Source organism: Girardinichthys multiradiatus, chromosome 21 (genome assembly GCF_021462225.1).
Source record: "Girardinichthys multiradiatus isolate DD_20200921_A chromosome 21, DD_fGirMul_XY1, whole genome shotgun sequence".
In the NCBI taxonomy this organism is placed as follows: domain Eukaryota; kingdom Metazoa; phylum Chordata; class Actinopteri; order Cyprinodontiformes; family Goodeidae; genus Girardinichthys; species Girardinichthys multiradiatus.
This window is the reverse complement of record NC_061813.1, coordinates 13,695,267-13,711,930: the sequence shown is the minus strand read 5'-3', so window position 1 is coordinate 13,711,930 and position 16,664 is coordinate 13,695,267. Positions and strand designations below refer to the sequence as shown.

The 16,664-nt window shown below is 38.4% G+C and overlaps 1 protein-coding gene across 5 annotated transcripts in view; it reads left to right on the top strand.

Moving 5' to 3' along the window:
• The window catches only part of col11a1a (collagen, type XI, alpha 1a), a 119,127-nt gene that overhangs the window by 79,320 nt on the left and 23,143 nt on the right, over positions 1-16,664 (top strand). For all 5 annotated transcript variants that reach the window (XM_047349689.1, XM_047349690.1, XM_047349692.1 and 2 more), the window contains 13 exons: positions 558-665; positions 747-854; positions 1,246-1,299; positions 1,905-1,958; positions 2,136-2,243; positions 6,562-6,615; positions 6,691-6,744; positions 7,555-7,608; positions 7,822-7,875; positions 13,313-13,420; positions 13,825-13,878; positions 14,032-14,085; positions 16,327-16,380. In XM_047349689.1, coding sequence (XP_047205645.1) covers positions 558-665; positions 747-854; positions 1,246-1,299; positions 1,905-1,958; positions 2,136-2,243; positions 6,562-6,615; positions 6,691-6,744; positions 7,555-7,608; positions 7,822-7,875; positions 13,313-13,420; positions 13,825-13,878; positions 14,032-14,085; positions 16,327-16,380 — 918 coding nt within the window. The remainder of the gene's footprint in view (positions 1-557; positions 666-746; positions 855-1,245; positions 1,300-1,904; positions 1,959-2,135; positions 2,244-6,561; positions 6,616-6,690; positions 6,745-7,554; positions 7,609-7,821; positions 7,876-13,312; positions 13,421-13,824; positions 13,879-14,031; positions 14,086-16,326; positions 16,381-16,664) is intronic.

Here is a 16,664-nt window from a genome sequence, read left to right as displayed (position 1 = left end):
ATGGATGTATTTAGACAATGAGGTTGAGAATAAAGTTTTGATACCTGTTTACTTCTTCTGAAGTCAGATTCTTAAAATCTGTATATTACAATTTTTTGTCTTCAAAGGTTTCAAAGAAAACACTAACAATGCACAAAAAGTTAAAGTATAAAAATAAATAGGCATAGAGTAAGATATATTACAATGAGAAAAATGTTAATGTTTAAATCTAATCATAGTTTGCATGACCCATCTTACTAGCAACAAAAGGTGCATGTCTGTTTGAGTTAAAAAAGCATTTTCAGTAGCAGGGACGAGCGTACTGGGAGACAGCAGATAATGCCAACTGCATTATAAAAGAGCAGCGGCGTTCATTAGGACTTAAAAGGCACCAGTTTTTGTGTGTTGCCTCTGCTGTTTTCTCACTTTCTTTTAAAAGGTTTGTTTATGTGTGCATTGATCCATTAGTGGTAGAACTCAGCAGGTCTGCCAAGATCTTAATGGCGAAAGCTTCTGTTCAGAAAAAACAGGGTTTTATTTACAGAATGAATATGTTTTTATCTTTTTCATGCTTCAAGGGTTCTCCTGGTGAAAGAGGCCTGGCTGGTACAGCTGGCCCAATTGGTTTGTCTGGTAGACCTGGTCCTCAGGGTCCTCCAGGTCCTGCTGGAGAGAAAGGTGCTCCTGTGAGTATTTTGCAAGATTTTTCACCATTGATGTTTGGCCTCCAATTATAATGTTTGAATGAAACATATTTTTTCTTCTAGGGTGAGAAAGGACCTCAAGGTCCAGCCGGCCGTGACGGTGTCCAGGGTCCAGTTGGTCTGCCTGGGCCTGCTGGACCCCAAGGCCCACCCGGAGAGGATGGTGACAAGGTCAGTCTGCCACACCCACCACCCTGATCTCATCAGCTCCATATTTTCACAATAAGGCCCTTCCAATCAGAACAGATGTTGTCTGCATATTTAAACAGAGAACACAGCTAAACACAGCTTGAGGAGAGGCAAAACTGAAACATTGATTTAATCTTCAGGTATTCTCTCAATCTGCCAATCAGCTGAAACTTTAGAGGTTTTCTCCTTTCTAACCTGGACAGGAAAAATGGACATCTCCATATCTCTGCATCCATATGGAACTTTTAGTATTATAGTCACACATATTGGCTTTTTGTCTGCCCTGCAGGTGTGTCACCGATTTTGTTGACATTCAGAAAAGAAGAAATTTGCATTTGAGACGGTGTCTGTGTGTGTATGTTCCCCTTTCTAGGGAGAGTCTGGAGAGCCAGGCCAGAAAGGAGGCAAGGGTGACAAGGGAGAGCAGGTGGGTTATGAGAAGCACATGAATCTACATCTCCTCTTCACATGATGCTAGCTGTATGTTTTTATTGGATTACACCTTATAGAACAGGAACAAATCACATTATATTAAGAATTAGCAATAGTTTCATTTCTTGAAGTGGTCTAGAAGTGCTTTAATAATTAAAATTGAAATAAAATCAATCTTTGTTGTTTTCTTGCAGTAAATATCATGAAACAAAACAAGACACAATTTCTCATTGTAAAAAAAAAATCAATTAGGACATCGTCTAAAAGCAGCTCAGCCTTTTGACAGCACTGGAGCAGAATTATGTGCTGGTTCTACTTTTGATGCTGATGAACAATTTCCCTGATGGCAGCGGTTTAAAAGGTTTGTGGAGAGGGTGTGAGGAGTCTCTCACAATGTTCAGAACCATGTTCCTGCTTTTTCTTAAACAGATCCTGGACAGAGGGTAGGAACACTCCAGTGGCCTTCTTAGATTCCCTCACAGAGGATGCAGGGACCCTTTGTTTACCATATTGCACCTGGAGTGTTGCACTTATAATTAGGTGTTTTTGACTATTATAAAATTTGTGTTTTACTCCTAACATGTTCACTTTGTTTATCAGGGCCCTCCTGGACCAGCTGGTCTCCAAGGTCCAATTGGGGCTCCAGGTCCTGCTGTAAGTACATGTGGCCCACATGTAAAATTTAATGAGTTTTAATACTATACCACAAATATAGACTGACTGAGCCAAAGCTTTAGTAACATAATCAAACTATTTATAATAAAGATGATGAGTTAAACACTGTAAACATCATCAGATGGTTAAAGCTCCAATACGTGTGTTGGTTGTCAGGGAGCTGATGGAGAGCCTGGTCCCAGAGGTCAGCAGGGTATGTTTGGACAGAAAGGAGATGAAGGTCCGAGAGGTTTTCCTGGACCCCCTGGTCCCATTGGTCTGCAGGTTTGTACCATATTCAGCTATAATAACACACTGTATCAGTATTATTGGTAAAGCATCATTGTTTAAATGACACACTGTTCAGGTTGTCTCACATGGTAAGTCAATAGTTGATATGTTATAAGCCCAGAACAGATGCTAACACTTTGCCAATAGGTTTCAATTGACATTGCACACAACTCACAGCGGACTAGTTTACATGAGCCATGTAATCCCTCATCCAGTTCTTTATAGTTTATATAACTCATTGGATATGCTCTGTTTTCATGGTTTTTAACATATCTGATGTGGTTTAATGCACACTTTGAAATGACTTTATATAACTTGAAAACAAACACGATTTAGCAATAGATGGATCTCTTTCCTTTCTGGAAAAAGAAGCTTGATTTCTCATAATTTTTCAGCATAGTCTTAAGCAACCATAACAGTTCTTCTCCAAGTTATGTGCTACAATGCTGCCAGACAGTGCTTTTGCTCCCAGTGAATGTTGCCCTTGTTTGGGCTGCACAGTAGTGCAGTTGGTAGCACTATTGTTGACAGCAAGAAGGTCCTGGGTTCGGCTCCGGGGGGTCTTTCTGCATGGAGTTTGCATGTCCTCCCCATGCATGCGTAGGTTCTCACCGGGTACTCCGGCTTCCTCCCACAGTCCAAAAACATGACTGCTAGGTTAATTGGTCTCTCTAAATTGCCCTTAGGCATGATTGGGTATGTGCATGGTTGTTTGTCATGTGTGTTACCCTGTGATGGACTGGCGACCTGTCCAGGGTGTACCACGCCTCTTGTCTGTAGACTGCTGGAGATAGGCACCAGCTCCCCCATGACCCACTATGGAAGAAGCTTTATAGAAGATGAATGAATGAATAATCACATTTCGTCACCATTTGATTCTAATAAGTGACAGATTTCCTTGATTTTTGTCAGACTTTCCTCTCTACTTCTGCAGCACTTTGTCTGTGTTGTTCTCTGTTGACAATGCTTCCTCAGGTCTTGTTACTGCTTTCTTCTCAGAGAGGGAGAAAATCACTGGTGTCTTTTGATATTCTGCAGTGCTCAATAAGCCATAGTCGTAACTTTAGGACATTTTTTGTTTAGTTATTTGACTTGACTGAGGGGATTTCTTGTAAAATGGTCTGAACTAACAATACAATTCCAAATTCAAGAAATCAATGTAAATATATTACCTGAATTACCTGTTTTACAATGTTCTAAATAAAAACCATACCACAAACTAGGTATGGGTATGAAATGCTCGTGGTATGATAACATTTACTAGAAATACCATTGTTTCAATGTGTCATTGTATTTCCACAACAATTGTAAACACATTTTAAACGTAAAAATGCATGTGCGGTCTTATTTCAGTTTCTGCTCCATGACTTTCCGTGCATTTTACGACTAGAAATATTTTCCATTAGCTTGATCTGTCTCTCAGCCAGCTGACCAGCAGTGCAAAGCAACAAGAGAGGGGTTGGGAGCATTAAGTTCTAATTGCTTTTGATTTAAACAACAAATGTCATCAAAATCTTATGTGTAACATTTATTTATTGCTATGCTGATTTTAATACGTAGACTAAAGCAAATATATAGACTGCCTACTAAACTAACAACTTTTATAAGCTCTGAATATGCTTGCTGGTATATTATTTTGCCAAATATTATGACAGAAGTATAACAAGCCTATATTAGCTGGTTAAATAATCAAGCTTTCAGCTTTGGTTGCCATCCCGAAGTTGTGCTGCACTTCTGTGGTTGCGATCTGTGGTTTGAAAACAGCGTTACCTTGATGAGAGTCATGTTTTTGGTGACCAGAAATATTTCAGAACAACCAGATTTTTCTGTCCTGTAGGTGAGGGAAAAAGTGTAGATGGCTACTTTAAGCTTGCTGAACTGCAATGCACAGCAACAGGTGGGGGAGGGGCTGCGCTGCACCACCCTTTGTTAGCAACGGTCTGAGAAAAGTAGTGGCTTCAACCAGAGAACATGACAGAAACACCTGTTCAAAAAAGTTCAACTCTCTGGAGGGATGATGTGATTTAGCATGAAGCATAGTCCAATATGTAGGAGTGAAGTCAACAACTATGCAAAAAAGAAACAACTAACTGTAAGTTTGCCGCCATGACAACCATAGCTGTGTATAATACATATATAGGACGATCTCATTGTATTCATTACCTGTGTAGGCTCTTTTAGCTACACTGACTTTCATCCTCCACCTTGTTCCGGTGAAGTATAATTGGATCTTTGGGGCATGGTGTGGTGACCTGCAATGATTACACCTCTCACCTCAGTTCAGAAACCACATCTATCTTTAGTTAGCAACTATGTCATCTGTGCAATTGTATATCTGAGAAATAAATGCAACATTTTTATGCTGTTCAGAAATAAGTGTTACTTATGTGCAAAGTTTCTGGTAGCATGAAAAATTTTCACACAAAGCACTACAGCTAGCCTTAATGATTTTTTGTTGGCCCACGATAGAGATCTAATGGCATGCAACCTTTCCCACGGCTGTATTCAATTTATTTGTAATTATCTATTTATTAGTAATCAACTTCTAAAGCCTTACACTTTAGAAGTTTACTGCGAAGACCAGGGTCATTGTCTTGATGAAATTACAAACACTGCTGCTCATCATTCCTTGGTGCTATTCTTTCTCAGCAGGATCGTATTCAATGGACTTTTAATTGGGAGTAATTCACTTCCCATCACAATACCATTAATTGCGTGGACTGACCTACTCCAACAGTCTGTTCCTCATCAAGCTCATTTAACGGGCTGCATAATTAGCACCACTGCTACCGATTTTAGCATTAGAAAACACCTTTACACAAATAATACTTCTCAGCATTGGGTGGAGCTGACATGCAGCAATCAGCCACTGATAATACTTAGAAAAAAAGAGGCGTGAACACAGAAACAATTAGATAGAGAGCTGTGTTGATGCACAAATGCAAAACTTAATTTTTTTAACAGTGGGCTCGAGTTCCTGAGGTAGAATGAATACTTTGAAGTCCTTGCTTACAACCCTACACCTTTTATTGATGACAAACTGCCCCCAGATCAAGAGCAAACACACAAAAAAGCTAATCACAGCAATTTAATCACACCAATCACCGGATGAAATGTCAGGGATCAAACATGCATAAGTTCTCCAACATGCTGCTCATTTGCTGCGCGTGGGTGAGCCAGATTAATTCCTGCACCTTGGAGTCAAGATATACAAGTTACTGACAGCAAAATGAGAACAAACAGAAGCTGGCTGTTGGTGTGGAAATGGCAACTGAACCATAGAACTCATCTGCTCATTTATAGGATGTCTGATGCATCTCATATTGCAAAAACATGCTTTAATTTAATACACGTATTCTTAACATCACACTGTTGATTAACTTTTTTTAATAATTCAATAAACACGTAATAGGGTGAGGCAGCAGCTAAAACAGAAATTTTGATTCATTGACACTAATTAATTTATGCCTATTTTGACTCACAAAATCACAACAATGTATTCCTGTGGTTAAATTAAATCTCAGCAGCAGCAGCAGCTTTTGTGAATACAGTTAATGATACAAACAAATTGAAATTTTTCCTCATGCAACAGCTCATCAATATTGTAATACATATACTATCAGAGATGCCGATTTCCAATGTCTCTTTCAGAACCATGATATATAAAATATTAACTTTCCGCTCATGAGCGGTCATTGATTATTTACGTTAGGAGCAGAGGTCACAACGTACGTGTGATAGAGAAGTTGTTTTACAGCAAAGACAAAATGATTATATAGTCAACATTTTAAGCTGTCTTTAGCATCTTAAAGTAGTTATTAGCATTGTTAGCATGGCTAGCTTGACAAAAATGTCAGTCTCCTGTGAATTCTATGTAGAATGTAGACCCTTACTTTAACTCTGAGATTTCCAAACCCCGGTGAACATGTTCAGATCCAACATGTTCCATGACAGATGAAGGTTAAAAGACCAAAGTAAAGCAATTCTGCTGTACTCTGTTTAGCCTTCCTGTTATGTTTGGAAAGTCTTGCTCTCTCCTTCTTGAACATATCGTAGAAAATACAGTTTCAATTTAAAAGTCTTCTTACACCTTTGTTTTTCTATTTACATCTTACTGATGTCATCGTGACCTGGTAGTATTTATATTTAGTGCAATCACCGATCAAAAAAAGATTGGATTTATAGTTCTCATCAGGACCAATCAAGTGGCAAATTGTCCAGTTCCAATCACTGGAGGATTTGTTTTCATTGTTTTATTAATATTGGTATTGTTTATCTTTTTGACATGATAACAAATGTTTTTTGTCTCCAGGGGCTTCCTGGACCTCCAGGTGAAAAGGGAGAAAATGGCGATGTTGGGCCCATGGTAAGAGAAACACCAACTTTTATGAGTAAAACTTTAATACATTACCGCAACATCACACTTTACTTTTTTGTGCAGGGCCCTCCAGGTCCCCCTGGTCCCAGAGGTCCTCAGGGTCCCAGTGGAGCTGATGTAAGTATTGCGTATGAGTATAAATCAAATTACAAGACTTGCCTTTTTGATCTGCTGTGTAAAACATTATAACACAATGCATCCTTCAGAGTTTCCTCAGATTAAAAAAAAAAAGTCTTATACTTAATCATCTATGTTTTAGGCCTCAAAAAGCCTTTAAAATGTAAATTTGTACTCCCATTGCTGCACTGCTGTTCATCCATTCTATCTGATGTAATTTTGCCTGAAGAATTTGGGTGTTGTCACGCTGTGAAAAAACTACTAGGGTCATGATGCAGAGCAGCAAACAACCCAAATTTATTGTAAAATCCATTAGCATTTATTGATGTTTGTCCAGGAAAATGAAAACAACAAGTTCTTGTTTCCAAATCCACTTCGACGTCCTTCATCACAGCAGTGTGTATTTTTAATAAGGTTCTTCTAAAAACAAGAATTTCATTAGTTGGCTAAAACAAATAAGTGTTATGAATCTGATTGTATACTGTGCAAAAGATGTTAAAGCTGACCGAAGTGTAAAAGAAGTGAACACACATACCAAAAAACACGATTGTGTTAACAAAGTTATGTTTAACTTAAGCTAATAGCAAGTTAGGAGTTGTTAGATTGGTTTTCAGAATTTATAAGTGTCTTAAGTTCAAATCCTAATAGCCCTAAAATGGTCTTAAAATATCTAAAATTGAATTTACTGAATTATGCAGTAACTCTGATTATTAGTTGTTATACCTAAGTTGTGTCATGCGTCAATGGCAGCATTTCATGACTCCAAGATAAAGGATGATGTCTCATTTATTTCTGTGTTAATGGCTGCAGGGTCCGCAAGGTCCTCCAGGTGGTGTGGGCCCCGTGGGATCAGTAGGTGAGAAGGTAAGACTCCAACAGGGCTCCACAGGGTGTTTTACCTGGAAAAATGTCATGATAGGAAATGGAGCTGAAACGTCACTAGTACCCCAGTTTAACAGTAGTTGAAAGATGATTCATTCGTGTGTATTATTTCAAAGTTGCATCTGATTTTGAAAACTCTCCGTGCATCAGCTTGAAGGTTTACCAGTTCGGACACTGACATTTATCTAACCGCAGGGCGAACAAGGTGAGGCTGGAAACCCAGGACCTCCTGGAGAGCCTGGAACTGGGGTAAGAAAACTCTGGCTTTTGTTGTGATCGTCTGTCAACACTAATATATGCACCAGAATTGTCCTACATTTTCATGAAAATGTTTGTTTGTTTCAGTTTGCTGATTGTTTTTACCGTCACTCTCTGTTTAGAACGCTTCTCTAACATATACTTACCTTTGTGGTCGTTTTCCTTCCCTGCAGAATGAATCTGTTGGGTAACCCAGATAGAATATCCTGCATAGCTTGAGGCCAGATATGAAACAGCAAACAATCTAATGAGAGCAGTGCCGCACAACAGAAGCAATTGCTATTCACATTTAGACTGTTGGATCATCTCAGCATGGCTTCGCTGCTTTGCACAGCGTGTGGACATGTCCTGCCAAATTGAGTCTCCGTTCAGACTCTTAAGACATAATTATTAGAGCGAGTTGTCTGATGGTTCACATTTAAAGCACAATGTTTGCACAAAGAAAAAGTTTATCAAAACACCCATTTCTGAGTACATACCGCTATTCTACTAAATGTTATCGTTCATTGAAAAAGATTGTTTATTTATTTTTGGCTGGACAGACAGAAATGTCTGAGAAATTCTGCTAATTATATTACATATCCTGTGTCATATAACACTAAAGAGATGCAACAGCAGATTGAAAAGGTAGAATTTTAGGATTAGCAGAGGGGTAAAACCTTCAGATGGTCAAACATTCTATAAAAGTCACCTTTTAATTGCTGTTCTTCCATTTAAGACTCAGTGGTTCCCTACATTTTACATGATAAGAATGAGGAGATGAGGTGCATGCTGGAATAGAGAAGGCTCAAAGTTCAGATGCTGGATCTCTATAGGAACAAAGTGTCTCTCCTCCTTTGTGTTATGCATCTTGGACAGCACATTCCGTCCCCTAGTGGTAACTAAATGTGAAATGTGTGAAGGGTCACAGAGAAATCAGGTCTTAGTGAATGCATCTAAGAGCTAGTTGTAGTCGGAGTTAGTTGTGGTCGGATAAGACCACAACTAACTTTGAACAAGCCAGGAGGCAGACGTCTCACATCTAATCTCTTCTATTCAGTAAATAATCCGCCAACAGCTTCGACCTTCAGCAGAGAACATGGAGTATCAACAACAATGATAATGCTGCCTCCAACAGCTCCAACAGAAACAATCAGCCAGTTGGCTGAGAAAGAGAGGTCATCACAAAAGGTCTCCCGTCAAAAGAGAGGTGGACACCCCCCCGCGTTAAACCCCCCTCCCCCAATACCCAGACCAAGACCGACACCCCCGGTAAACCCCCCTCACCCCGACCCAGACTGCACAGAACACTCCCATCTCCCCACTGAGCCCGCTATGTGCTTTACTGGATTCTGATAACATGAAAGGAGCTCTTAAAATCGGGACCCAAACGGCTCTGACATCTTCTCCATTCAACACCCCCCGTGGCCGAGGCCCTGCTACTAAACCAACATCTTCCAAATGCCGCAGAGCCCCACCACCTCCAAATCTATCTCCTCCTAATCAGGAACTTCAAATCACTTCTCTGTGATACAGTCTGGGCCCCAGTGGTAACTCTATCAGAAATGAGCATGTCCAGGAAAAACTTGGGCCCCTAACAGGAGATAGTTGTAAAATCTCTGTGCTTATACGTGACAGAAAGAGCAAACCCAAAAGGATAAGAGACAGTAATAAACAATCAAAAAAAGCCTTAAACTGTCAGGTGCAACCAGACACAGAGTTAATATCAGCAACTAAGTCATATAAACTGGCTTTATTGAACATTAGATCTCTGTCAGGAAAATCAGTTTTAATCAATGATTTTATTACTGACCACGATATTGATGTTATGTTTTTAACAGAAACATGGTTACATGAATTTAATGAAGCTCCCATTCTGATAGAGTCGACGCCTCCGAACTACATTTTTCTTTGTGAGAGCAGACAGCAAAGAAAAGGTGGAGGGGTGGCCACTTTGTTTAAAGATTTACTAAAGTGTAAAAAAGTATTTCTGAGCAAATTTGACTCTTTTGAATATTTGGCTCTCCAGGTAAAGAGCCCGGTCCGAACCATGTTCTTGAATATTTACAGGCCTCCTGAGTCCAAAACAAACTTTTTCAGTGATTTTAATGAGCTTTTATCTGTGATATGTGTTGATTATAACTGTTTAATTATTGTGGGAGACTTCAACATTCACATGGACAATCCTGAAGACAGAAGTGCAATAGATCTATGTGACACTCTTAGAAATTTTGGTTTGATTCAACATGTTAAACAGCAAACGCACAAACAGGGACATATTTTGGACTTGATCATCACTAAGGGTCTAAACATTTCCAAGGTGTCTGTAACTGACCACTTTTCTGTTATTTTTGAAAGCATCATCTCCAATGGCTCAGTTTGCCAAAGAGACATGCAGCAAAAACATTAACAATGCTCGTGCATTATTTGCCATGGTCGACAGGTTAACAAACCCTCCTGTAACTGTAGCATTTGAACTCCACTCTACCAGGGCCTGCAATGAATTTGCTAAATTATTTACTGAAAAAACCCAAAAGATCAGAGGGGCAGTCAGCACATTCACATCAACTCCAGTACCAAAGTTGTCTCCAACTAGAACTGATTTTAACAAAATTTCCCAATTTCACCAAATAAACTACAAAAACTTAGAAGAAATCGTACACCAACTAAGCTCTTCTTCCTGCCGTCTCGATGTTTTACCCACAGCTTTCCTTAAGAAAGCTTTGCCTGTAATAACATCTGATTTAACACAAATAATAAACATGTCCCTTTTGTCAGGTGTTTTCCCCCAGGCCCTGAAAACAGCAATTATCAAACCTCTATTGAAAAAGAACAACTTGGACAAGCTGCTACTACAGAACTACAGGCCTATGTCAAACCTCCCCTTCATCATCAAGATTATTGAAAAGGGTGTGTTTCAGCAGTTAAACAACTTCCTAACAACGACCAACCGCTTCGATGTCTTCCAGTCAGGCTTCCTGCTCACCACAGTACAGAGACTGCTCTTGTCAAGGTGTTCAATGACATCCATATAAATGCAGACTGTGGAAGAACCACAGTGCTGGTATTATTGGACCTTAGTGCAGCATTCGACACTGTTGATCACTCCATTTTATTAGAGCGCCTGGAAAACTGGGTCGGCCTTTCTGGTACAGCACTCAACTGGTGTAAATCCTACTTGAAGGACAGGGACTTTGTGTCAGTAGGTAACTTTACATCAGAGAGCACAAAGATCACATGTGGCGTTCCCCAAGGGTCCATCTTAGGGCCCCTCCAATTCAACATCTACATGCTCCCCCTAACTCAGATTTTAATAAACAACAACGTAAGTTATCATAACTATGCAGACGACACACAGCTATACGTTACGATGTCACCAGGTGACTATGAACCCATTCAAGCGCTGAGTAAATGCTTAGAAGTAATCAATGCATGGATGGGCCAAAATGTTCTTCAGCTGAATCAAAACCAAACTGAAGTAATAATCTTTGGACCAAAGGAAGAGCATTTAAAAGTTAGCACACAGCTTCAGTTAATACAGCTAGAAACCACCAGTCAGGCTCGAAACCTGGGTGTAGTGATGGACTCAGACGTGAACCTTCAGAGGCACATAAAGACAGTAACAAGGTCGGCCCTCTATCACCTAAAGAACATCTCCAGGATTAAAGGACTAATGTCTCAGGAGGACCTTGAGAAACTAATTCATGTGTTCATCTTTAGTAGAATTGATTACGACAACAGTATCTTCACAGGTCTGCCTAAAAAGTTGATCAGACGCTGCTGCTCCTCACTAGAACTAAGAAAGTGGAGCACATCACCCCGGTTCTAAAGTCCCTACACTGGCTCCCTGTAGCTCAGAGAATAGACTGTAAAATACTTCTGTTAGTCTATAAATCATTGAATGGCTTAGCACTAAAATACATACATTGTTGTCAGTGTATCAACCACCCAGACCTCTCAGGTCTTCTGGCTCAAATCTATTCTGCATACCCAGAACCAAACATGGAGAAGCAGCTTTTAATTCTTATGCTCCACTAATCTGGAATAAACTCACAGAAAACGCAGAAACCCTAAGTTGCTTTAAATCAAGATTAAAAACCTATTTGTTTAGAGTGGCTTTTGACTGTACCATTTAGGCATGATTAGTTATGCTTTCAGTCCAATTTTCCTTTAATTTTCCTATCCATCATTCTGCTCTCTTTATTTAATTTTTTTTAAATTACCTCTGTTGTTTGATTTTCTGTATCATTGTAATGTTTTTCTCGTATGTACGTATGTATGTTCCGTATGCTTGAGTGCCTTTTTGCTGAAAAGCGCTATATAAATAAACTTGACTTGACTTGACCAAATTGAACTTTAAACCCAACATGCAAAATACTTTATTTGGAGAAAAACTAAGCCTGGATACGCCATGAACACAGTGGAATATGGTGGTGGTCACATCATGCTGGGGGCTGGTAAGCGTCTTATTTGAAGAATAAAACAGGGATCAGGGTTCACCTTGAAAATCGATGTTCATATGCAGTCACCATCCAGTTAGACTGATCAGGAGCTAATGTTGAAAGAAGAAGTAGCAAAAAATTCAGTATCTACATGTGCAAAGTCAGTAAAAACATACTTGCAGCTGTACTTCCAGTGAAATTTCATTCTAAATGAAGTATAGACTCATTCTGAAGTATGGACTCAAGAGGGCTAAATAAAAATGGACGCTACACATGTCAGGTTATTAAATTGTAAAAACCTGAAATGTCAGTTTACATTCTGCACTACTTAGGTACTTTGGTCATAAATTCACAAAAGACAGTTATAGTGTTAAAATGTGGATGCTACTTTCTATGTGCAGAAAGTAAAATCAACAAATAAAATGGCCAAATAGCGATTTGAATTAGCTAGGAAGTTAATGAAACTAGATAAGTTCTACACTTATGTCTGGTAGAGCTCTACTGTGTGGTGGGAAATGGCTGACTGTAACACAGCTGGTTCGGTAATTAATGACAATAAGAATGATCTCCATCTGATGTGCCACTAAATCTCTGAGTGTTTTCATGGCATATTTAAAAATAAATTTTTCATACAGCAAAATTGCTGGATGAGGTTTTATATTTTCATATGTGGAATGTTCTTGTAATTTCCATTATGTTGTTTTTTTAACAGCTAATATCACCTTGGAGATTAAGTTCCCTATTTATCCAAAGGCACAGCTCCATCATATCTAAGAGTACATAAAACACCCAGACCTTTCATCTCATTTCACATCAGCAGTGTTGACCGTCTAGGCTTGATGCCCTTTGTTAAACAGTCCACGATCTTCTTTAGATCCAATATCTGTCAGCAGTCTCTGGTTGCACGACTGCTTTCCCTCCACTGAGTTTAATGTAGACCAAAAAAAAAAAAGCAGCCTCCTTTGATGTTGACATAAGAAATGCCTCTCGCTCCCCCATCCCTGTAGGGACCTAAAGGTGAGAGAGGAGAAAAAGGAGAGGCTGGACCCCCTGGAGCTGCTGGACCTGCTGGTGCCAAAGGACCCCCTGGAGATGATGGTCCAAAGGGCAACCCTGTAAGTCTGACAAATTTGCTGTTAAAACACGTGAAAGAGTGGCTCCTCATGCTCAGTCACAATCTGCTTTAAAAAAAAGGTCTCACACAGCCCAAAGGTGGGCATCTTACCCAATTTCATATTTAAGAGCTAAAAAGCCTTTTTACTGAGGACAATTAGAATTTATGCCTGCATGGTAATGGCATGCTGTGACATTTTCTCTCTTGGATTTGCAACATCATCATTAAGTTCATTACATTACCTATGCAGTTGTAACCAAGTACACCAGGACTAAATCACTGTCCAAATTACCTCCAGCATTCCAAATCCAATTTCTAAGGAAATTATTTCTCAGTAGCTATTCCTCTGCTGTTCTTTTAACTTTTTCATATTTCCTTTTTTTAACCGATTTCTCTCTCTAACAGGGACCTGTTGGGTTCCCTGGAGACCCAGGCCCCCCTGGAGAGCCAGGTGTTGCTGTAAGTATGAAACATTTCCCCTGCCTTGGTATAAAAAGATGATATAGGTTTTTGTTTTATGGTTCATGCTAAAATTGTACACTAGTCAGTAAAGCTAGGATTTTCCGCCTTTTTCATTTTGCCTTCTGTAACCTGCACATGAATCTTTTGCAGGGAACTGATGGAGAACCAGGAGAGAAAGGAGAGGATGGTGAGCCTGGTCAACCTGTAAGTTGCTAATAGTTTTCATTACTTGGAGGTGCATATGTGTTGTACTCTGTCTTTTACTTAGAACCATAATAAGCATATACTAGTATCTAATAATCTCTCCATTTGTTCATTTGTTTGGTAATATAGTACCAGTTACAGTTTTGCTTCCAATAAAAATCTGCATATATATTTATGTTTATTATGCAGAACTTAAATTCAGGTTGTTTATCACATACTCTAGGACAAATAATAGGTAAAATAATTGTCCTACTTTGCTGATTTATTGTGTATAATTAGAAAAGAAAGCCAAACACTAATGTGCCAATTCTGTGGAAAAACAACAAATCACAGCTCTTATTGCATCAACTTGGACTGAAGGCTACATGACTTCCAGAAGAAAAAGCTTATGAAGCTTGTTTTTCCCCTGAAAGTAAATGGTGAAAAGGTTGACAAACATTAAAATATAAGAAACGTTTCCTCTTTGTAATTGCACTGATAACACAAGCATAAACTCATTTCAACAATAAAAGTGGCGTTGTAGTTTGCATACATATTATTTGGATTAGTTCATTTAGTATTTCTGAGTAGAAACTATGTACATTTACCAGCTAATACTCTAAATAAATAAATAAACCCAATGTAACCAATTTTTAAGCAATTTCTAAAATACGCTTACTCTACAAACCTAGGTAAATTATAGCTATTTTAAGATAATTTAATTCCCAATGAATTAATTAATGTACTCAAATAAAATGAGACCAAACATTTGAAAAAAATGTCTAAGTTTCTTAAAAATCATTACAAGTTCAATGGATTATGGGATGTGTTTACTGCATAATTACACTTCCTTTTATTGATTTGCACCATTCCCTAAATTATCCTTTAGCTATATATTGATATTACCAGATCAAAGCTGAATACATGTTAACAAAAGAAAAGAAGAGTCTAGTTTTTTGGGGTTGAGAAGATTAGCAAGAACCACATTGATTCAAAAATAAAGAAAAAATGATTGTTATATAGTATATGCTGATTTCAACCAGGTTACTTTGAAGATAGCAAAGTCTAAGCAGAAAAAAAATTCACAGATACCTGACAATTATAGTAAAAATGAATTCTGATAAGTCACTGTTTATATAATATTCATGTTTATTCTGCTGCAAATCATACAAGTGAAAATATCATGATTTCTGTGTACCAATTTGATGCACCTGTACTGTGGTTAGCACAATTTGTTATTTTATATTTTATTAATCAAATGGATGGTTGGATGAAATTAAAGAAAAAAACATCTGGACGATCAACAGTTCAAAAACAACACAATAATAGTTTTATACATAAAATTTCTCAATCCAGAATCTCCTTTGTAAAAGAATTGTAACCAATATGAACCTTTAACGTTTCTTTTGTGAAGGTTTGTGGTTTGTCCTCCATTTTAAAAAGGAACAAAACATATGGACTGAGTTGGCATTGAGACATGAAATGGTACTTAAATAATGCTAAACTTCAAATTGATTCTAAAAGGTGATTTAAACCTGTCCCTGACAACCACAGCTAAAGATTTGCTGTTGAGCGGCAACAGCTGTCTGGCGTTCAGCAAGCTCGGCTTGCTGGAAAGTTTGACTTTAGCATTAGCCCTGTCGCTAAACAAGCTAAAGCTGGATACAAACTTAAATTCTGGCTCCAAGACACAGAGAACTTCTCAATCAAAACTCTAATAACAGTTCTTAACTCATACCAAGTTGATAGATTCATCCATAAATATGAACATGCCAGCCTTACTGGTCTGTGCTGGATATTACACACAGTGAATAAGAGAAGCTGTTGACTGAACCGACATCTTCAGGTAAATTCTTGTTAAACAGTTTGCGTGGGATGGGTTACCTAAGCAATGCTATTCATGTATTGTTGAACATTTTATTTAAAACTAATGTACTTGGTTAAAACTTAAATAACCGTTATGTCTAAGATTTAATATCCTCCAAAATTCCTTTTTACAGTGTATTTGTAACTTTGCTGTCATCCTGTCATGTGAAAAAAAATCTGTTATCAATTTTTGACCAGAATAAATCGTAAACAGGTGCTATGATTGCTCGCAATTCACTGAAAAAATAACTGGATGAAGAAGTGCATCCATTTATCAAAGTATGAGTTACTCTTATTGACTGTGTCGCACTTACTGAACGGAACTATCCAGCGAACTGTGTGATTTAATGATCCATTCTCCCCTCTCATCATTCTTTGTTCTGTGCTTGTTTTCAGGGACCCCCAGGTCCATCAGGAGAGGCTGGTCCACCCGGTTCACCTGGCAAGAGAGTAAGTCTTTGGCTGTTAGAGCTAATTTGCCTGCAGTAGTTGTGTGTATGCATCACTGATCGTGTTTCCAGCCACTGTCTAGTCTCAACTAGATGATGATCCCAATAGTTAATTAACATTATTATTTAAAAAGTTGATTTTTAAATCAACATTTGTGAATTAGTGATTAGTGAATTCTTGGCAAAACAACGCGATAGTTATCTTTTAATTAAAAAGACGATTGTATTGTGTGTTGACGGGCATTTTTATGCTGGCCTCTTAGTTAACAGTTGAATATTGCTTCA